The sequence below is a fragment of the Empidonax traillii genome, unplaced genomic scaffold, assembly GCF_003031625.1.
Source record: "Empidonax traillii isolate 1590-97213 ecotype Southwest subspecies unplaced genomic scaffold, ASM303162v1 scaffold368:size764316, whole genome shotgun sequence".
Lineage (NCBI taxonomy): Eukaryota > Metazoa > Chordata > Aves > Passeriformes > Tyrannidae > Empidonax > Empidonax traillii.
This window is the reverse complement of record NW_020955561.1, coordinates 31,418-54,704: the sequence shown is the minus strand read 5'-3', so window position 1 is coordinate 54,704 and position 23,287 is coordinate 31,418. Positions and strand designations below refer to the sequence as shown.

Genomic DNA, 23,287 nt, shown 5'->3' with positions numbered 1-23,287 from the left:
CTTCCTTTGCAATGTGATTGTAGAGGTACTGTAAGCTTCTACAAAAGCCAGGCTGTCTGTTGTCCTAACCAAATCAGTGTTAGTAGACAAATTCAAGGGACAGGATGCAGTGTTCAGAATTTGTACAGGTTTCAGTTTTATTTGATTCCTCAGTGGCTTTACAGAGTGTGAGGAGATGAAGAGAGCCAGGAGCACCCTGGCTTGAATGGGAACTATCTTATTAGTCATAGTCACACAAAGCAGCCACATCAAAGTAAAAATTGATATTAAATAATATTCACAAACAGAGGAGAAAGTAATACAAACACTATCTTAGTCCCTTAGGACTAAGTCCCTTAGTCCCTTAGGCTTCTATAATGCTCATTTATCATAATATCAGTATCTTCTATTACTTCTATTAAAGAAGTATGATATATATTAGAGAAAAGAAAGGGAAATGAACTAGTATTCTAAAATCAAATGTCAGATCTTGTCCTATATAAGCTTGCAGATGATTATGAAAAGCTTAGCTGGAAGCCAGTTCTTATACTGAGATATACACTGAGGCATTCCTGTTCTTGGGCTACACTCTTATTCCTTTATACAATGTGCATTGGCTAGAAGGAAATATTATTTGCTACTTACCAGCTAAAGAAAATGCTGAATACATTCAAAAATTGCCTGTGCATCTCTATAGGCAAGCAAATACAAAATTTGATTCAAAACATTTCTTTGCTAAAAGTATATTAGCAAAAGTTGCTTTGCTTTCCTTTTCTTCTCAGCCTTCAGATTTCTTCATACTTGGGAATATGATAAGAATCTAAAAACCATGTCTGACTTTTAATAACTATTACTCAAAGTGACTCAAAGCCTTTCGCTATTATTTTCTTCATTACTAATAAGAATTCAATCACAGTGAAATGTTCTAAATGATCATGAGCTTTATTTCTGTCCTTCTTCTGTTGAGATATGGCAGCACTTCACAGTTAAAAAATTAATCCTCATATTATTTCCTGACACACCTTAAGTTAAAAAGAAAAATATCATACAAGTACGCACATGCTATTAGTAGAACATTACAGAGTAAAATAATGCAGAAGATTACCTCAGAAAAATACCTTATGTGAATGAAAGTAATTTTCTGGATTAACTACACATAAATGGAAGGCAGATGTTCCTCACCAGTTCAGGGTTTAAAATCACCAGTGCAACACGTCTGTGGGAACTTTTCCTTCACCTGTAAATGAAGAAGATTTAGCAAATTACAAAAGCCCTTTGATCTACTTGATTTTCTGGTCTACATATTTAAAGCTAAGCATTTCAGCCAAAATTTCGAATAGTGCTCAGTGGAGCAAAAGATACTTTAGAGATAATTACAATACAGTTGAAACTTCTAAACATAGATTGTCTTATGCTGTCACATATAGTTCTAGTTTAATGTACTTCTAAATGATGAGAAATTTCCTGTTCAGAAAAGAATCATGCAGGAATATATAAGAAGAATTTAAAAGTCAATATCATCATGCAGGAATATATAATATAATATAATATAATATAATATAATATAATATAATATAATATAATATAATATAACATAACATAATATAATATAACATAATATAATATAATATAATATAATATAATATAATATAATATAATATAATATAATATAATATAATATAATATAAAAGTCAATATCATCATATAATATCATTAACAATCACAATCAGCTCTAATGAAATTTTTAGTTCAGTACATGAGCATTTTTGTATTTAATTTACACACATCCTAAAGATTGGATGAGAGATGAGGGGCACCAATTGAAACGTGAGAAATTCTGACTGAACATAAGGATGAAGATTTTGCCTGTGAGGGCGATGAAACACCAGAACAAGTTGCCAAGGAGGGTTGTGGAGTTGCCGTCCTTGGCGTTACTCAAAACTCAAGTGGATGAGGCCCCAAGAAGGCTGATCTCATTGGACATGCTGTGAGCTGGAGGAGGTTTTCTGGAGCTTCCCTCCAACCTGCATGATTCTGTAGTTCATATAAAAACTTGTAGGTGTAGCTTAGAAAAAGGCTGAACGCCCACACACTTTGAATCATTTAGGTGGAAATTTGGGGAGGGCTCTCAGAACAGAAATATTTTTCTTAAATTATTCATTAATTCTTCTCACATTTTATGAAGTCTTTCAACCTTTCTAGTACAAAAAAATACTGCGTCAACAACCTGGTATATTGATTTTTAAGATTATATTTTTATAGCATATTCATCTACACTTAATTATGTATAATAAAGTCATTTAGAAAAAGCAAAACAAAGCAAATGTGAGGTGTCCTTTGATTAAAAATATTTAGAGGAACTTTCAGCAAGAAAATTTAAGCTTTACTTTTGGGTGATTGCAAATCCTTTTCATTTTTCCATTTGTTTGATGACATAAAAAAAAAAGCCCCTGAAACACCTCATGCTGCCTTCTGATGCTGCAATTCACTGATCCACAATTGTGCAATCTTGCCTCTCTCTCTGTTCTTAGGCTTTCTCAGCACATTCCTACTTTAATTCCTTCTGTTGTGTTTTTATTTTTCCTGCTCCTTAGAAGTAAAAACTTTGTGGAGGGAAATGTGGTTCCTTGAATTCACTTAAAATATCATTCAGAGAAGTGATTTCCTGAACTGTTTTCTGATGCCTCCTGATCATTTTTCTGCTCTCTGAAGAACTAGTCTCTGCTGATCCCTCACTGACCACTTTTTCCTGCCCTAGTACTTCATGCTTCCTTCACCTCCTCTCCACGTTCACCGTCCGGCCTTTATTCTATTATCAGGATAACGTTAAAGCTGAGGAAGGGATGATTTGTTCTCCTACGCACAGCACACAAGTGAGGGAACACCTACTTCAGGGGAGGCATATCCAGCATTACCAGCTATCATTCCAGTGCTGACAATAAAACAGAGTATTTGTCAGAAGTGCATTTTTGACAATCAGTTCTTATCAGCGTGTAAAAGCAAATGTATCATGTTGAAGGTCAGAGAAGGTAGTAGCCCTGACAGCATGTGAAAGTGCTCCATTGTGCACATCTGTGGCTTTTAAGCTGATGCTCGTATTTCCCATGCCTTTCCGAAGTTTTTCAGCTGGCAATAGCTCAGGCCCACAGTGTGTCACAAATGTGTACTCTGACTACCTGCATAATGGCCAGTCTGGCTTTTACAGCCCACCACTACCCAGCAGAACAAACAGCTCATACAAGAGTACATCAGCATCCCTATATAGTAGCATACTGATTTCCCAAACTCCAGTTAACTAAGCCGGTTGCTGTCATACAAGGCTGGACTTGAAATTCAAGACTGTACTCTTCATTGACTTGACCATTAACACAGTCCTTCTCTGTGACTGCCCCAGTCTAATTACCTGGTCCTTCTGTGATTATAATTTAATAATAAATTAATAAAAGCTCTATAATTAACTGGTCCTTCTGTGAAGGACCAGGACAATATTCAACATTCTCAGTCTCTCGTGCTCATTGACAGTAACATTAGCTTGTTTCTGACTTATCTGGAGTGCAACATTTAGTGCATATAACAATCCTGTTTCCTCTATGCTATTTGCATAGGGGTGACATATGAGATAGATAAATATTCATCTCTTTCATCTTTTTTTTCATCCCATTCCTCAACAAGATCTCATCTTATAAACTAAATCCTTATGATTAGCCTCCTAGTCTATGACCTTTCAGTACTGAATATAATCCCACTTCTACTGCCCTAGCATTCAAGACGATCATTGTAATATTCTAATACTCTCTGATGAGCACTGTTGCTCCTTACTTTAATATCAGCTGGAAATATCATTGGCACATTTTGATTTTTCTTGTGGCAGAAAAAATATAACAGAAAATAAAAATTAGTCCCCAGTCTCATCCTTTGAAGATTTCCACCTTTAATCTCCCTTGGCATGTTTCTTCTATGTTCACTGCACACTACTGGTACACCCCCTTTTATCCAGTATCTTAACCATTCTACTGTTCATGCTGGTTTTGGCTGGGGTAGAGTTAGTTCTCTTCACAGTAGCTGGTAAGGGGCTGTGTTTTAAATTTGTGCTGGAAACAATGCTGATAACACAGAGATGTTTTAGCTATTGCTGAGCAGGGCTAACAACAGAAGCAAGGCTGCTGCTGCTGCTCCTCACACCACCCCACCAGTGAGGAGGCTGAAAGTGTACAAGGAGTTGGGAAGAGGCACAGCCAGGGCGGTTGATTCAGTTGACCCAAAGGATATCCCAGACTGTATGGCATCACGCTCAGCAAGAAACTAGGGCATTAGCTGGCCAGCAGTTGCCACTGCTAGGGCTGTGGCTGAGTGTTGGTCAGTTGGTGGTAAGCAATTGCTTTCATTTTCATCACTTATTTTTCTGGGGGTTTCTCTCTCTCTGTGATTTTCATTTCAACTACAATTTATTACTAATATTATTAATTTATTTCTATTATTAAACTGTTCTTATCTCAACCCACCAGTTTTCTCACTTTTACTGTTCCAATTCTCTTGCACCCCATTCCTGCTGGGGACAGGGGAGTGGTAGAGGGAGCAAGTGGCTGTGTGATGTGCAGTTGCCAGCTAGGGTTAAGCCATGACACTGTTTTTGTTCTGATTCCCATCTTCTTCAATTTAAATCATACAATCAAAGATGTTTTACTGAACATTGGATAGTTAAGGTCCACCACATTTCTTTTATCTATGGAACCAGTCAGAGAATAAACAAGAAGTGACACGGGTCTACAATTGCTAAGCATTGTTGTATTTTATTTCATCACCAGAGGTTTCTGATTTTGTCCCTTATGGTCTTAAAAAACAAACAAAAAAAACAAACAAACAAAAATTCACATAATTCTTAAGGTTGCTCCGAGCAGAATAAAACAAAAAAACTCTAGGGCAAAAGGAGTTATCAATTAATCATCTGAGACCTCAAATACAAATGAAGCTTAATCTGAAAAAATGCACCCTTTCAAATATCCTCAATTTAAATGTCAGGTGGGAGCATCAGCAAGCTGCCACCTCCAGATTCATATACCAAAACAAACAAACAAACAGACTCCATGGTAAATATGGACTAGCTACTTGAGATATGGATGACTTAGTTCCAAAGTTCAAAGACTTGCTATCTGGAGAATATTCTACATCTAGTGTTATATTTAATAGATTCAGGCCTAAAATAAACCATAGTTATGATGAGTCACTAAATATAAAAGATTACTTGCAGTAAAACATTATATAAGATTTCTATTTTCTCAAAGACTCAAAAGATAATATCATAAAGTTAAAAAAATCATATGTGAACTGGAAAAATATGGTGTGCTATTTCAAACTGTATTGTAGGGAAATATTATGAATGGGATTTCCTTAAAGATTTGATTAAAATTCCAATTAGTTCTGCACTTCATTATGAAAAATTATCTAGGGAATTAATCATAGAATCACATAATGGCTTGGGTTGGAAGGGACCTCAAAGACCATCTAGTTTCAATACCCCTGAATAGTGCAGGAATTTCACAGGTTGCTTAAAGCCCCTTCCAGCCTGGCCTTGAACAGGAATGGGACATCCACAACTTCTCTAGGCAAACTATTCCAGTGTCTCACCACCCTCACAGTAAAGAATTTTTTCCTAATACCTAATCTAAACCTACTTTCTTTCAGTTTGAACCTGTTCCCCTTTGTCCTGTCATTACATGTCCATGTAAAAAAGTCTCTCTTCATCTTTCTTGTAGGCTGCCTTCAGTTACTGAAGGGTGCAATTAGGTCAGTCTGAAGCCTTCTCTTCTCCAGAATGAACAAATATAGCATAAAATAATATGAAATATTATAGGAGAACGAGCCCTTTGAGATTAGCAAGGAGTGCTATTCTGTGAATGCAGTAACAAACCCCACATTTTGTGATACAGTCTCTCAATCTCTGCGAGTTACTGCACTCACGTTCGAAATTCAGTTCTCAGGGAACTCTACGCCTTTTTTTTTTCCTTTTTCCTCCATTCAATAAGCATAAAGACAACTCTGTACATTTCTGCATTGACCTGAACTATAGAATGGTCTGGGTTAGACATTTCCTATCCAGGTTCATTCTTATGCCTCAACCACAGCCAGAAAAGACATTTGCCAGCATAAAAGTATTGTTTGTCTAGATTTTCCCATTAGACTTGGCCCTGAACAGAACCCACCTGTACTGCACTGACATCACTGAGGCACGGATATCATGCATGGGTATCTCAGCAAATCTCCCTGAGCAATTCCAGTCTTGGGTTGTTAATTTGGCTTTTGGATGGATACCTGTCTACTAGAGAGCACTGTGGTAGGTCGGTGATTTTCTGCCATCTGTAAAGAGATGGATGGAATTTCATTACTGTTTGGGATGGAAATACCAACCACCTGGGCCATAAAATCATCTGCTGTAGGTTTGTGAAATTTTGTTGCTTCATAATGTTCATAGTTCTCATAATGCCTAAAAACGGCTCATGGTGATGTCTTGATAATATTTACAGCTGTGAAGGAGCCAAGTTTCAACCTTTTTTTTGGTTGACAGTGTTGACACAGAGTGCTAACCAGGCAGTGATTAAACCTTATCTTTCTGACTTCAAAAATGCAACACTGCTTTGAGCTGTGTTTTAAACTAGTATATGTTCTTTCACTTCTTATGCAAGCAATCCACTTATGAAAGCAGACCACTGTCTTGCAAGCAAAGCATTGCAATGGAATTATCTCAAACTGTCTGTTTTAACACTTGCAAACACGATTCCAAATGTCCGGGGGTGTCTCAAATATATATATTTGCTACAAGCGTTAAGACTTAAATCTTGCATTTGTTGCTAGAACTGGATACTGTAACCATAGTGATTACCTTTCAGTTGCTAGACTTTGACTCACCATGAAATGAATAAGGAAAAGGTTTGGGGAGAGATTTAAACAGTTCACCCAATATTGAACTGACACCGACTGCCTAATCTACATTGATGCTGTAGAAAATAGGCATCTTTATGACAAGCAATCTTTGCATACAGAATTTGAAGAAGGAATATGATTAAAAACTGACTAAAATCAGGATTAGAGAAGAAGAATTGCTAGTAAAAATACAAAAAAAAGGAGAAATAAAAGCACTGTTCTCACAGAGAACACTTATCATCCACCTAACAGGTATCCCCACCAGAGAAAAGCTTTTTCCACGCATCAGGTTGATGATATAGGAGAGCATATATGGTAAAAATTAGATGTTGGGCAGGAGCTAAGGTGTCTTAGTTGCACCCCAGAGTTGAGACATAAGAGTATTATCCATGTTATAAAACTGTGGCAGTTACCGTTACATCAGACCATGTACCATACCTACTAAGCCTACTGAATTTCATTTTGCTACTGCCAAAACCAAGCTATTCCCCCATCCTGTCCCCTACACATTCTCTGTAGAAGTACATTAACTATGTCCATGTGTCTTGCAGAAGCCACAGAGCTTTAACTCATCTGCAGCTATCTTATTACTCAGTACACAGGCGTTTATTTGCCTGTTTTATCTCATCTGTAATCTAGGAGATCCAAGTGTTAACATTCATCTGGCTGCCTTAGAAGAGGGCTGTCATCCTGCCCAAACCGTGGTGTCCACTTAAAGTTCTGTCTCCAGTGATGACCAACATCCAGTGCTACATAAAAAGATACAGGAATCCTCCAACACACAGAAGTGGAACAATCTCCCCCCAACAGTATTTTCATTCTGACCCACAAAAGGGAAGTTATTTTACCCTCAACCATGCTAATTTATATTCCTCCCAAGATTTATTTACAATGTATTTTCATAAGCCTGTTTTAACAAGTGCAAATTAGGTGTCAGCTTTACTTCTATCACTAAAAATAACTAACTGAAAAGCATACCAGAAGAGTAACCTATTTCACTCATTTTAAATTATGAGAAATTATGGAAATTCTCCCCATGAGAGCATTGGTGAGTGGTGGAGTGAGATCTGCTTCTGGTCTTGTGCTCTAGGGTTCAGAATGGGTGGAAAAGGAGGAAAGACTGTTTGCCTCTGATGATCTGGTAACACAAATTTTTAGAGCAAGATGTTCAAGTCCCAGAGCCACTATCTGATTTTCTATCCTGTTCTGAACAAAATGGGCTATTGTATCTGGAAAGTTTGCTGTAGGGTTTGTTAGAAAGCCAATCTAGTGAAAGGAATGAAATACTAAGGTGAGAGTTAGCAAATAAAGGCAGAGCTGTCCCTTGTTGTTTCCCGTGCTCCATTCTCCACTTCATTTATTACCTCTGTGATTATTGTCTGGGAAGAGTCAATCTCCAGGGAACAGGTGTTCATATTATCCTGAGATACCTTGAGATGTTGTAATCAGCTGAAAGCAAGCAGGAAGATAAATCATTTGGTAGTTCAGTAAATTTATTACTGTATCCTAACAGATCTAAAAGCCATTCCTGCTATACATAAGTGAAAATCTAAACATCCACTCAGATATAACATACCCATCTGGAAAGTCATGTGACATAGCCAGCATGTTTATCTCTAAGCATTCAGTGTCTACTGATGCAAATACACTAATTCTGTAACTATTTAATCTAGCTTTATGTAATTGAGTAAGGTAAATAACAGAGAATTTATTGAATTGGTTCATTCTACTAAACCCATACTTGACTACACCTACACCGTATCATCAGAAACCTTAACTGAAACAACTTGCCATATTGCTTCAAAGCTTTTCTTGCTGTATGGCGTGGTGCCGCATCCTACTTTGTGCTGAATCACAAAGCTGATCACCTGTGAGGGCTTTATCTCTGATTAGAAGTCACCAGGCAGAGCTATTTTATCATTCTGAAGAACAGCAAGACTCACTGCCACAAAGCAGAAAAACCTTTCCATCATCTGCATCATTGCTCATACCATGAACAGCATGACTTGGTCACCTCTGCCATGCAACAAAACTGCCAAACAGCTGATCTGCTGTCCCACGAGTTTCCCCTGCTCAGTTTCTTTCTATCATCCTTTCCTTGACACAGACCCTCTTTGTAGATAGCAGGAGGAGGTCTACATCTGTCCCATAATTTACACCTCTGCCAGGAGTGCTGCTTCACTGGCACTGCCTTCCGCTTGTGTCCACAAACACCTCATTTCTCAGCATTGTCTTCAGAAAAGCAAAACCTTCTGGACCTCTACACTTCATACACCTCTGACAACAGCACTTTTGATTATTTCTGCATTAAATTAAGCCAGTCCTACAAAAAGCCATAGTTGGAAAAATACTACATCTTAGCTTTGAACAATAGTGGCACAGACCTAGGCTTCAGTTTGGCCAGCTGCGTATAGAACTTCTCTGGCTGAATATAAGTGTACTTTAGTGGAAAATTAACCTTATTACACAGTGAAGGAATTAAGGAAAAGAAATGGAAAAGCATCTCATATTTGTAGAAGGAGAAATAAATGCTCAGGAACCTTTTGAAATGTCTGTTTCACTCCTGAAAACACACTCGAATTTCCATTCCTCTCTTGTATTGAAATCGTTTAATTTCTGAAACAGTGAAAACTTAGCAGTAACAAGCAGCTGTCTTCTTGTTTCTGAATGGAAAAAAAATCATGAGGAGTTTTAGCTGACATGGTTAAGGCACTGCAATGACTCCTGAAATAGAAGCCACATAAGAAAACATTGCCTGGCCAACAATGCATGGATTCAGGATCCATCAGCCCTAAATAGCCCCTCTAGCCTATATTGTGTCAATTGCAATAAATTCAGGAAACCAGGACACCCCAAACTTATACCTTCTGCATCAATGATCATCACTTATGGATCTCTGAGACATTTTAACTTCTTCCTTCATATTATGACACAGCTGTCTCTAAAAAGCACCAAGGGAAGTGGAGCTATGTGCAAGAGAACTGCTACATGTACTTCTGCTGACATCTCAAGATAGACCATAAAGTTACTATCTCAGAAGGGGAGGGACAGGCAAAAATAGCCCCCAAACAAAAACTCAGCAAACCAAAACCATGCTTCTGTCAGCCAGGCTCCAGTTTGCCCCTCTCAGAGGTCACCATGCTTGACAAGCTTCACAACAGCACCTCAACATTCTCTAGCAGGCTGTAGTAAGCAAGGAAAAGCTGAAGAGTCAAGACTGGTTTCCTGGCTTTTTCAAATATTTTGGATGATTTTTTTTTTCCAAGTTAATTATTGAGCAAACAAAGGTGAGATAATGCTGAAACAGACAACTGGCTGCTGAGCTTCTGCAGTATTTGAATACCGTGAAAACACTAATAAGCTTACATAGCCAATTAAGAGAGCAGATAGACCACTAGATGCCAACCCACAGACCTTGGGTGACAAGGGTTGGTGCAGCCCTGGCAGTAGATCTGAGCTGCTTCTGTCACTCTGACCTGAAGCTCTAGAACAGTTGTACACAGCTACTAAAGCCAGTCTCTGCTGTAGCCCCATGCATGGCACCACACTGCTAACACATTCTGGTACATCCTGGCCTCCTCTGACTAGCAAACATGAAAATTACCTTGTTTGAGTGGTACGTGTGCTCTATGATCTTCCTCAAGTCCTTGAGTTTTTCTTGCCTCATTTTTGAGGCTGTAAAACCCACACCAGAACTGTGCTTTCTTGACTGTTCTGCACAGAAGCTGCTCTGCCTTCCTACTTCATTCCTAGTGTTCTTTCCTGCCTCAACACCAATGCTTGGGTAGCCATGGTGGGTACAGGTTCAGGGAATTTACCTACATAAAAAACACCATACCAAAATAGTAATGATAAAGTTCATCTCTAACCTGGATCAATTCCCTCCACTTCCTAAGCAGTTATTCAAATGTGTACTGTCACATGGGAAGGGATGAAAGTAGTGGCCTTCAGTGAGGTGAAAGCCTTCTGAAACTTCAGACTCAAAGAGAGGTGTTATTGCTGTAAGCATTAAAGAAAACTGATTTTGAGGTTTGCTTTATTTATAAAGTCATTTTCATGAAGACACTTTCCCATATTTTCACTATAGTGGCACCAGTTCCAACATTCTAAGCTACTCAGTTCTTCAAATAATTTCTAATCCCACATTCTCCCTAGTTACATATTTTGCAGGAAAGAGAGCCTGGACCTCCATATTCTAATCAGTACTTGGGAGTACTATTCAGGTGCTTTCAAACTGACTGATAAGTTATTTGCTCTTGCTTGTTTGTTTTTTTTTTGTCTCCTAAAATGCCTACACATACTATACAATATTTTGAAATGTGGATTCCCATGAGACTGGCAACAGCACTGGATTTGTAGGATTTTAATCAGATTAATGGTATTAAATTGGCCAACTTCATTAGTTATTCAATTGATTATGCTGTTAGTAAGATAAAAATAAAACAAGGTCTTTATTATCAACACTCTAAAAATACCCTGCATTCTGCTCTGAGGATTTATTGTCAACAATACATGCATCTAAAGGCAAACTGATTTCCAGTAAAAGCCAAAGGCAATTTTTCCACAGAAAATCCACATCACTGTTCTAAACTCATCAACTATGATGGACTATCATGTAAGCGGCTTAATATTATTCAAATTATGCAGCTCATGAGAAATCACATGGGGGACTTTTTCTCAAGCTGCTTTTTGTAAAAACATTGCAGATGCAGGTATTTACAGCACACTTGGTTCACAGTGACCAGAAGGTGACAGAATTCAGCATCTGGAGGATAGCAGGGACAGTGAGCAGCAGAGTTAGGACTCAGGACATCGGGACAGTAGAATATAGCTTGTTTGGGTAATTGCTAAGTAAAATTCCCCAGCAATCAGTCATCAAGCAGAAACAGTGGAGGCTGAATTTTAAAGAAAGCCAGAAAAAATCCACCCTGTCATGCAAGATGGCCATAATTTCAGCAGAAGAGTTGTCAGGCTAAGACAGGAACTTCTCAATGAACTAAAACATGGAAGGGAGCTTACAGGAGGAGGAAACAAGGCAACAGAACTGGCATAGAAACCAGCAGTGAGAATTATTTGTTGTTGAAATGGCTGTAAAGGAAAGGAAATGGATCTGCCCTCTCTGTGAGAAAGCAGCTGCAATGCTTTTCACTCTGCCATGGGATAGGTCCAGAGACAAACAAGAGTTTATGAATCAAGAATAGCAGCCAAAACAACATGGCCTTGGTAGTAGTGCATATCTACTATAGACATCCTGGCCAACAAGAAAGTGGAGATGAGACCTTCTTCCAACAACTGGAAGAAGCCTCATGTGCATGGATCCGTTCTCATGGGAGACTTTAACCACCATGATATCTGCCAGAAGGACAACACAGCAGGGCTCAGGTTATCTAGGAGACTTCTTGAATGCACTGATAACCACTTCCTGGCACAGGTAACTGAGAAAAAAACCATGTTCTGCTAGACCTCAGTGTTACAAGAAAAAAGAACTATTTTGAGATGAGAAAGTCAGAGATATCTGCAGTGACTATGAACTGTGACTATAAACAACAACAAAACCTAAATAAATCCCAAAACACCAAAACCTGAAATAATAATTACATATAAAGCTACAATTAAAAAGAAGGCAACTAACCAATTAAAAAAAACCCACCCAAACAACAACAACAAAAAACAAACAAACAAACAAAAAAACGCACACCAGAAAAAAGATTGTAGATATACAAGTCTAAAGATTTGGCAGCTATGTAATTAATGTTTCTATTCCAGGTAGAGCCACTGACTCACTGCATGTCACTTTGACCTCCATCTACTTCTCTTAAAACTAAAGAAAATTGATAGAGTAGAACGACAACTGAGAACAAGGCAGGGAGAATCAAATAGATTTCAATCACCAGACCCACAGAAATAGAAACAACTCCTACTGAGAAATAAATTGTTTAAAAATGTATATATATTAAGGCATTAAAAAAAAATCTGTTACTTTTTTTATAAAGTTAGCCCAACCTTATGTTAAGATATATGTATCTTCCATCCTACATTGTTAAGCATCTTCTGGAGCCAAGAAGTCTAGCCATGGTTGGCTGTCTTCACTAGTGATTTCCTACTTAAAAGCTTGGCTTACCAGAAGGCTCTGCACATCACAGAATTAAGGTTTGTGGGGATTTTATTTTGCTTCACATGTTCAGCCAGTTCATCCTGTGACTCCGTTTACACATTCCTGATATTCACCTGCTTGTGTTCTCTTCAACCTTTTGTCCAGTTCCTATAAGATTCCTGGTACTGTTATCACTTATACAATAGGGTTCAAAAAAAAAAATACAACAAACCGCTCCCATCTACTCCTAAGATTGCAATCAGTTCAGCTTCATCTGCAGTGCTGTGCACTGACACCACAAGGAATTATTCTGAGCTCTTAGCACTGTGTCATCCTCCTTAGACATTCAGGCACTTTGTAATGGTCTCGTAGTTCACCCCTGCTGAGCTAGCTGGAAATTACAAAGGAAACAAAAATTAAGTACTTCAGGAACAACCATTGTTGGAAAACAGGCTGCTTTTCAATTATCTGCTTATAGGTAGCAAGGGAAGTGTGGTTTAATTAATTCTTCACTTTTCCACAATGGTTTGCCTTAAGAGGAACTTGAAAGTGCTACACCCTTCCAACATACCTTTGGCTTCATGTGCTTTAGTCCTCACATCACATTCCATGTGGTAGACCCTCAAAGCTGATCTAGTCAGTCCTCCAGTCACAAAGGTACCATCTCCCACATAGTCCGCACAAGAACCTGGGAAGTACAGTTTTTGCCGAAATATCCAGTCCCACTTCTGTGTATTGGTGCTTCAAGTCCAAACTGGATGAAACGTTTTGGAATGTAAGTTAAAACTTGAAATTTCTTTCCCTTGGAATGCTTTCTAAACCTGCTTTGCAGAGAGGATGAGGAACAACTCCTTGAGCACAATGTCACAGTCCTCAAATGTCATTCCACCATTCCCTTTCATGCCTGCACAAAGCAGCATATAATACCTAGAACACCTTTGCACTGTAGTTGCCAATACCTGGACTTGAACACTAACTGGCATCCTCAGATACAGACAGACAGGTATGAGCCACCTGGACTAGTTGGAGGTTTTTAGCAAAAACTTGTTTTCAGCTGCCTCACAGAGAGAAATGGCTAAGAGAAAAAAATGTTTGTCTCTCACTGCTGTCTACATTTGCTCTTAAAAGATGTATCAAGACATGTATTAACATATATTGGTCTATGGAGTACTTACCTGTAAGAAACTTCTCTATTCCTTTGTTTTCCCACCAGTTATTCTTTAAGAAACATTAGGTGGCTGGAGGCTTAACAGAAAAGAAAAAAATCCATTATTGCCCTTACATCATCTATACATATTGCGCCAAAAAAAATAAAAAATAATAAGGAACAAAAAAAATATGGAAATAAAAAGAAACTTATGGCAACTCTCCAATCTGTTCCTTACTGGAACTATAAATTGTTCTTCTAACTTCAAGTACAATATGCTTCAGTGATCCATTCATTCTCTTTCCTACAAGAAATCGAAATTGCTCAAGTGAACTGTGAAGCTTGGTGCCAGTACTTATTTATGAGGCTTCTTAAATTCAGATTACAAAATAATTAGCAATTCTAAGTAAAATAGACTAGTTTCTCTTACTCACATTTTCACAGAATCTCTCTTACCTAAGAATAGCATGTAAGTATTTGTCTTAGCAATTTAATGCACCTTATTAAAGCACTGTACAGATTTACTTTTATGTTATAGTACACATCTAGTTACATTCATTTACACATTTCCAGTGGGATACAAAGAAATAAGAAATTTTCACAAGTACTAAGAAAGGAAAAAAAAAATCTGATTCTTAAAAATAAAAATTTGTTACATAAAAAAACCCCTACAATATTAAACCAGATACACATCAGAACAGCTTTATTATTGATGCTCCAACATTACCCCTCTAAATGTTCACTATGCACTGAAAAAGCAGAGGCACTTCTGGAAAGCATAGATAGCTCAATTAAATCTACTGAAATATCATGATTTTTATGCAGCATTACAGCTTTTTTTAAATTATGGAAAGTACAGCTCAGCACAAAAAATGTTCAGTGTGTTTCTAAAAGAAGTGAAATATTTTTAAAAACAAATAATTTAAAAGAACAGTTAGATGCAGAAACAAATTCCCTTTTCTAATTTTACTTTGAGCCCTGCATTTTCCACTCATGAATAGAAATTCTTAAATATGAAAGTTAAACCTAGTCTGATTTATTTCTATGTCTAGACTAATGGGAATCTTGGAAAGCTTTCATAAAAAGCTAAAAAAATTCTGCAGCCAATTACCACTATAGATATGACAGATTCCGAAATTATTCATATACTCCAGAGCTTGAAACCACAAAATCCTCAGCAAATTTTACAGGGTAGAAGACAAGTAGTCATTAAATCACCACTTCACTCACACCGCTGTACAATATAAAGAATAACACAGAAACCTCCAAGATGTGGCTAGCCATATGGTTTGCTAGCATTTAATCCTTCACTGATGAGATATGAGAAAGATAAGGCAAATTTTTAAAAATTTGCAAATTTCTAACTATATCATTTGGGTTATTATAGCTCAGATATAATTTGCTTTTCATTAAAATAATCTTCATGTTTTTTAAATAAGAACTTACAGGAACAGGGACTCTCACAATAGTGACAGACTATTTTTCTCATTAAATATTAAATGAGTAACACCCTTGAGTACTCAAAAAATAATTTCCTCAATTAAGAAACACTGAGATTTCTTTATGGTGAAGCTCAGAATTTTTTCTTCCTCATTAGCACTTGCTGGCTTGCCATGTAATTCTCCGTAGTGCAGCACAATTGCAGGGCAGAGGATCACTCTCTTACCACGGTGTTACCAACCACAGTATTTGAGATACAGCACAGCTGGATGAAACAAAATTTCTTAACAGACTATCATGCTGAAAATAGCAACCCATTTTCTTCTAATAATCATAGCCAAGACACAGAATTTATTTTTCTTTCACTTGATCACGTGCTTTAAGACCTCCTGTAGCTTACCTTGGCTATTTTGCTGTCTTGATGGAGCTTTGAGAACCATCACATAGACACCCTCTCAATTGTTTGCTTTCTTCCAGGATAGCATGACAGTTCTGCAAAAGCAGCTTTAAGACTTAGTGAAAATACAAAGGAAAACAAGGAGAAAAGATTATTGTGTATAATTGGAATTCCTATTCCATCTGTGCTGAGAACTGCGTAGGCTCTGCTGAATCAAGCAGAAGATGTAGAGCATACCTGGTGAAGCACTGAGGTTAACTATTATCAGCCATCTCTAAAGGCTTTTCTACCTGAAGTGGCTTGAAGTAGGACAGGTTATAAAACAGATACAGTGTATGAAAAATGAAGACTTGTGATGTTGGGTTTTTTTCATCTTCATTTGGATTTTTCTTCCTTGGTTTTTAGGTTGTTGTGTTTTTTTAATTTTCATTTTCTTTCATCCAAATCCCAACTGACTGCTGTACAAGGAGGAACAAAGGGCAGGGATTTAACTTCTCTTAAAGTGAGGCTTCTAACCCACTTCTATTCAAGCTGTTCATTCAAAACTTTCCTCCTTCGTATTCATGCTTATCTGTATCACTGTTTAAATAAAAAATCACCCACTCAACAGTGCACAGCATATACTCCACTGCATTACTTCGTAGTTCCAGGCTTGACCAGCATGGTCTAGAAAGCAAAGAAGCTGTCCTGACCTCCTCCTAGGGGCCTAGGCCGGGAAAAAAACCCAAACTTATACCTTGAGCATATAACCTCTTGTCTTTGTTGTGGGTAGTAATTGTCTTGCAGGCCTGGAGAAGGTTGTATCTATGAAGTCCTTGCTAATCTGGGATCTGCGCTCACAATAATTGCAATTGTCCTATCATATATAACCACTGATATTTCACCATACAAAAAATTACTACAGGCCAAGGACAAGGAAGAATAGTATTTTTATTAACAACTTATACTGATAAGTCCATAGCTCTGTTAGATGCAACATTTCAGGTAGAAACTCTTTTTGAAAGGTAACATCTCTTGTCTTGATTTCATGGCAATGATACAGTCTTAAGAAGCCACTAAAGATGGAGTGAACAAATTGTATCAGATAGTTTTTATGCTGTTTCTTCAAAAATTAGAGTCCGCACCAGGGTTTGTGAGAATGACAGAGGTAAGGTTTTTTATCACATAAAAAAAAAAAAAAAATCTTACCCCTGACCAATTTTTTTCAATAATATCTATGATTTTGATGCACTTCTACCATAAAAAAATATGTAACAGTGTGACCTGTCACTTGAAAACAGGTTTGGGGGAGGAGATGAGGAAGAGAAAACTAATAGTCCACATACTGCTGTTTTAGTCATCTTTTAAGAACTCCATCAGCCACAAAGTACATGGGCTTTTCCACTTTAAAAAATTGACTGCCTTTAAAATGACCAAATTCCCAGAAAGACAGATAAGAGAGAGTAAATCAGACTAGAAGTCTTTCAGAACAATTTCTTTCCAGACAAAGTGAAAGCTGAAAGGCTCCACGAATGGTATTTCACCTAAGTTACAACATGACAGTCAAGAAAAGGTGGTGATTTTCTATGCAGTAAAATCCAACTGTGAAGTGCAGAAAGGTCTGCATTCCCCAGGCTGAGGCAAGGTGTGCCTGGCTATCTCAAGTCGTTGCATCCGGCAACTCCAGCAGATGGGGAATGGCAAGTTATCCATTATGTTCTGAGGTCATATTTGCTCTTTCTGAGGAAGTCTAAGGACTGCTGGCCTTTCTGGATTGTGGGGGGAATCTTTCAGGATGAAGGGAGGGAATGTCAAAAGAATGCCCTCAGTGCTATGCAATGCTATTTGGCTGAGGTCACCTAAACCCTGCTCTTTTCACATTAAAAAAAATAAAAGTTTAAAAAAATCAAAAGCCAAGTTTGATCCACAGACTGGAAACGCAAATGTATTCCCTCTGACTCAAGAGGTTCTGAAGACCTGTGGTAGTCACTGCCACTGGTGAGTGGTGTGAGGTTTGAACAAGCCAAGACTTATGATCATGGCTAGTGACAACACCACCTCAATGATCCCTAGATTTCCTAGCAGTTACTGAGACTTATCTAAAAGTAAACTTCTTGTAGGTTAATCAGTCTGAAAATACAAAGAACCCTTCTTGTTTCTTCCATAGGACTACACCCTGACCATGTACTTTCAGCAGTCCTGGAGGGATAAAAGGCTCTCCTATTCTGGAATACCTTTGAACCTAACTCTCGACAACAGAGTGGCTGACCAGCTCTGGGTGCCGGACACATATTTCCAAAATGACAAGAAATCATTTGTCCATGGGGTGACAGTGAAAAACCGAATGATTCGACTCCATCCAGATGGGACAGTCCTTTATGGCCTACGGTATGTTGGGTTTTTTAATCAGCTATGTTACTGTCCTGGCAGGAGTGCAGGTAGTACCAATGCCACTTTCCTCTCCTTTTTTCCCAGTTTCCTAGTGCAGCTGTATGAGTCAGCACATGCTTCATCTAGACGACCACATCACAGCCTAGAATTTTCCACAGAGCAACAACACTACCTTTAATAACTACATCCATAACTAACAAAGCCTAATGCCTCTTTTTTTTTTTTTCTGCTCTTCTGAGTATATTTAAACTACTGAAAGGGTTCTTTATTATCAACTCATAATCAATCACAGGTTAGACTATCACTTACTTCCTCCTAAAATTTTTCCATCAGCTCTTTAGGACAATGTGAAATTAAAATTTGGAGTTATCCGAAGAAATCTGACCAACATTTGTAGGGAATAAAGAGATATTCATAAGTTTATGTTAATTATTGAAATATTGTCTATATGTCTGAGTATACGTTTTCTTTAATCTTCCTTGGTTTATAACTGCCTCTTCACACCACAACTGCTTCTTCATACAGTGCAACCCATATTCACCCCTGTAGATGAAAATATATTCTAAAGTTTGAACAGGCACAATCTAATTATAAGGTACACAACTGTGAAATTAAAACTATGCCAAGCTATTTGTTATGTTGAGAATTTTGCAGAGACTGAGTAGGGCTTTATTGCATTATTTTTGAAGTTAAGGTAGCTTTGCTTGGAAATAACATTGTCTGTCTGAAACAACCTTTGATCACTCTTATCATTCAACAGTAAAAATAATGTCTGGAGAATATAAACCTGAAAGCATACTTCAGTTAATCAGAAAAAAAGTTATAAAGCATAAAACTTAGCTGAAATATCTCAAAATTTACCTAAGATAGAATTAGGGAAAAAAAAATGCTACAGCATTTCAAAATGAAAATAATATTTGGGAAAGTATAACTTAGAGCTTACTGAAAATAGAAATTTGAAATTACCTTTTAGCCTATAAAAACACAACCTTTTAAAACTCAGCGCTACCCATGCAGAGAAAGCCTTCCAACCTATCAATTCAAGCTTCTCAAGAAACAGGAAATTATTTATAAATTATTATTTTGGCTAATCATGAGTTCTCTTTTGAACCTGTCAGATTCCCAGGCATTGCATCAGTTCCTATAAACAGCTGCACAGTCAGTTTAATACAGCTAGATCTGTTCTGGTACAGAAAAACTGCTATTTCAGTTATGAAAGAGAAAACAAGGGACCCATGAAGAATGAGTTGTTCTACTAAAGGCTGTTATTAACATCTTCTAAACAGAGCATTTGAAAAATACATCTTTCCCATAGCCTTCAGACCTCCTACAGTTCCTTTCAATTAAACTGACTCCTGCAGGACAGTTACCATGAGAGGAATTTTTGGTCTGATAACTTTACAAAATATTCCTCCTTTTTTTCTTCCTTTAAGGCCAGGAAGCAAATGTATTTACAGTCTAGAATTTGCAAAGTGGCAAGAATGTACGTTAGAGGCAAGCACTCCCTCACAAGCAGTTGTAAATATACAATATAAACTACCCCTTGAAACGTACGCCATGCATATGCTTCCACACACATACAGCGGATATCAATAACAATCTTCTTTCTGCAGAAATAGCAAAAGAAGCTGTGATACATCTGGGGAACCTGCTGCAAGTCCTCTCGTGTGTTTCATCCCCAAAGCAGCAGCATGGATGAGAAATTGTGACCTTGCCACATGCTCATGCTCTCAGGGGTGGTCAGGCAAACCTCCAGTGCAACACCAAAGATGGTCACCTTCACATAACAAGGTTGCTACTTTGTATGATTGAATAACCATTCACATTTGAATAGTTAAGCAACTGTTCTGCAACCTTGCAACAGCTGCAGCTCTGCACGTTAATACCCCAGCCAATATCTATCACTTCTTGTAGTAGGAAAACAAAAGAACAAACAAATAAACAAACAAACAAACCAAAAACCACCAGAACAAAAAAGGCAGAAAACCCCACACTAATATTAAGAACAACCTCCAAGGACAAAGCAGCTCTTTAGATGCATCTGGTGAGTAGACTTTGACCTGTAGTTACCACACCTGTAGCGTTCCTATCCCACAGGAGGTATCTGATCGAAGACAAAACTAGCAAATGAGCAGAAGAAAAAATGACGTTAAGAAACATGAAAACAATTTTCATACAACAATTGGCAGTTATTGTTTTAAACTTGCATTAGTGGTCACTTTCCTCATGGTAATAAATACAGTTCTGTCAGCCTATAGTTACCTTTAGATAATATGAACATCAATTTTTTTGTATGCTAGATGACACATATGCCTCATAAGAAATAAGCATGAGAAAACACTGCAGAAAATGTTTTTAGGTCAAATTCAGCATTGCCTGTTAGAAATTTGAGCACAGCTCTGATCTTAGTCTCACAAGAAGAAAAGAAACTTTGTAGCATATTAACTTGCATTTACCTTCTGTGCAGCAGAGAGAATGAAGACAGAATCATCAAACATCTCATAGGTTGTGATGTGCAAGTTTCGTTTTCCTTGCTGAAGACAGAGCTGGCCTGACATCACTTGAACAAGAAAGACAACACCAATTACACTACAGACCAGGTCTGAGTTCCCAACAAATTAGGCAGGGTTTTAACCATCCCTCAAGGATGATTTAAGTGCTTCCTTTCCCTCATGCTTCCTATTCCCCTAACAACTTTTCTATTTTCAGTTGAGTAAATGTTTCTCTTCAGGCTCAGATATGAAATTATACTGGCTTCTTTAAAAAGAAATTGGAACAATGAAAGCAGCTCTAAATAACCTGATTTGTTTGCATCCATGTACACAGCAGTTTGTCATTGATGCAATGCTCAGTCTCAACAGAGTTGAGGAAAAATAAATCAAGGTTAATCATTTGACTCTTAAGATGAATAAACAAGGGAAACATGCACATAATACACTGGACTGATTTTAGATCATGTAACAAAGCCTTATCACTTCAGTATGTCTCCATATTATTTCTATGATGAACTGAACAACCCCTGTAGCTATTTTTTCCAGTAACTTTCAGCTGCTATGTCCCCACTGTTTAGAAAATTATATGTTCTGTGAACTTGTGCAGATACAAATTACTCCTAAATCTTCTGCCCTCGAAAATTGTGCATTGCTGTTTTGTCTCTTGCTGCAAAAGCTACTTCTGTTAATTGTTCATAGTAGTGAAACATATATAACCTTACTAACCAAATAACTCCTTCAGCCTTTTACCCAAGCAACTACACACACAACACATTTAACTCCATGTTATCTTTTCCACTGAATTCCATTTCAAATATGTCAGGGAAGTTGAGTGTCACTGTTAATCATTATTATGTACCTGAAGTGTGTGATTCTTCAGTTCCTGTCAGGTACTCCCACCAGCAACTATTATCATTTTCTGTGGTGTAGACACCTGCTTCCTGAGAGAAAGAAAAAAAAATCTCATTGAGTCAATGTGAAAAACTGCAGCACTGTGAGGATGGTGTATGAGACAGTTCTAGCCTGGTCCCAGTACAGCTGGTAAAATATTGAATACTATTTTATCTACTTAATTTTTACCCTATTTTTAGTAAGTGATTGGATCCCATTAGCTCTAACCCTTTTGGCACTAGCAGTGTCTCCCATTACTTTTATTGCCTATTTAGGCAAGATTCTCTAGAAGTCTCTACCAAATCTCTAGATTCTCAAACCAACACATGCTGTTGCTTCTTTTGCTTCTCCTTGCTTAGCCTTTTTCCAAGTAAGATGCTAGACATGTAATCTGTCTTTGAGATATTTAAGAAAACATTAATAATTTATTGTACCGAATTCTATGTTCAAATTCTTATGTCATGATGTCAAGAATGGAAGCTCTGATTTAAATCATCCTTTCCTAGTATTTTATTCTTCTCAGATTTTCACTACCGGAACAATGACATCTTGCTGCTTTGGAGACATCTGTTCTTTTATCATGACATTGCCTCAAAATAAACAGCAGAATTTCATCTGGTGTGCTGTAAGGAGCATATCCTTGAAAAGTATTAGGTGTTAAGAAGCATAACATACCTTCAGCAATACCTTTACACAGACTTCTCTCCCTTATGATATGCAGACACCAACATAACATCCATTAGAACAAGTCTTTATTTCAAGGCAGGGAGACTGACCATACCATGACAAGATGTGAAGATCTGGCTTGGAACATTGAAAAATTTTGGTTTCAGTGAGACCACAATCTTTAAGTTGCTACAGCAGAGGATGCCAGTTTGCTAGACACTGCTACAACTGCAAGAGGACAAGGAGAAGAGTGGTCTTTGCCTTAAATGTAAGGAGTTATTTCACCACTTCTTACACAAATAAAATCTTCTGTGATGCAAACACTGGCAAACAAATCCACCTACCTCCAACCAATTCACAAATGCAAATTGACTGATGCAACATTGGATTTACTAACCACTTATTCATGCGATATCCATGGAAGCCCATCGAGCATATCCTGGAAGTGGAATACAAAAAAGCTATATTTAAATGTAGAATGTTTAGGTTTTAAATAATCTTAAAAGTGAATTTTAGTGGGAACTTCCCTTCTTGACTGCCTCTATTTTGGTGATATAGCTGTGAATGTTACTAAAGAAATAAGGTAGACAGGTGATTACATCTTTTATTACAGTGAAATCTTAATAGTTTGTGGATTGCTTTTGTATTGTCATGATTTGGGGCTGTGGAGTTTTGGTTTTCCTCTAAACACTTTCAGGAATTTTCTTAAAGAGTCAGTTATTGAGTCCTTTTGAGGACAACCCATCATGTCAACAAGTAACCTACTTACACTGGTACTCAGTAGATTGTCCTACTTGTGATGTTAAACAGCTCCAGCCAGAAAAAAGACTGCAGTTTATTCTAAAAAACCGTGTCATCTAACTGAAATGAAAAGCTACACTTGTTTCACTACA

General features: G+C 37.5%; 1 protein-coding gene across 2 annotated transcripts in view; it reads left to right on the top strand.

The window, feature by feature from the left end:
* The window catches only part of LOC114061887 (gamma-aminobutyric acid receptor subunit beta-1-like), a 92,175-nt gene that overhangs the window by 42,763 nt on the left and 26,125 nt on the right, over positions 1–23,287 (top strand). For both annotated transcript variants that reach the window (XR_003572244.1, XM_027892792.1), the window contains exon 4: positions 18,122–18,342. Coding sequence is in view for 1 of the 2 variants with exons in the window: in XM_027892792.1 (XP_027748593.1) it covers positions 18,122–18,342 (221 nt within the window). In the remaining variant the exon portion in view is untranslated. The remainder of the gene's footprint in view (positions 1–18,121; positions 18,343–23,287) is intronic.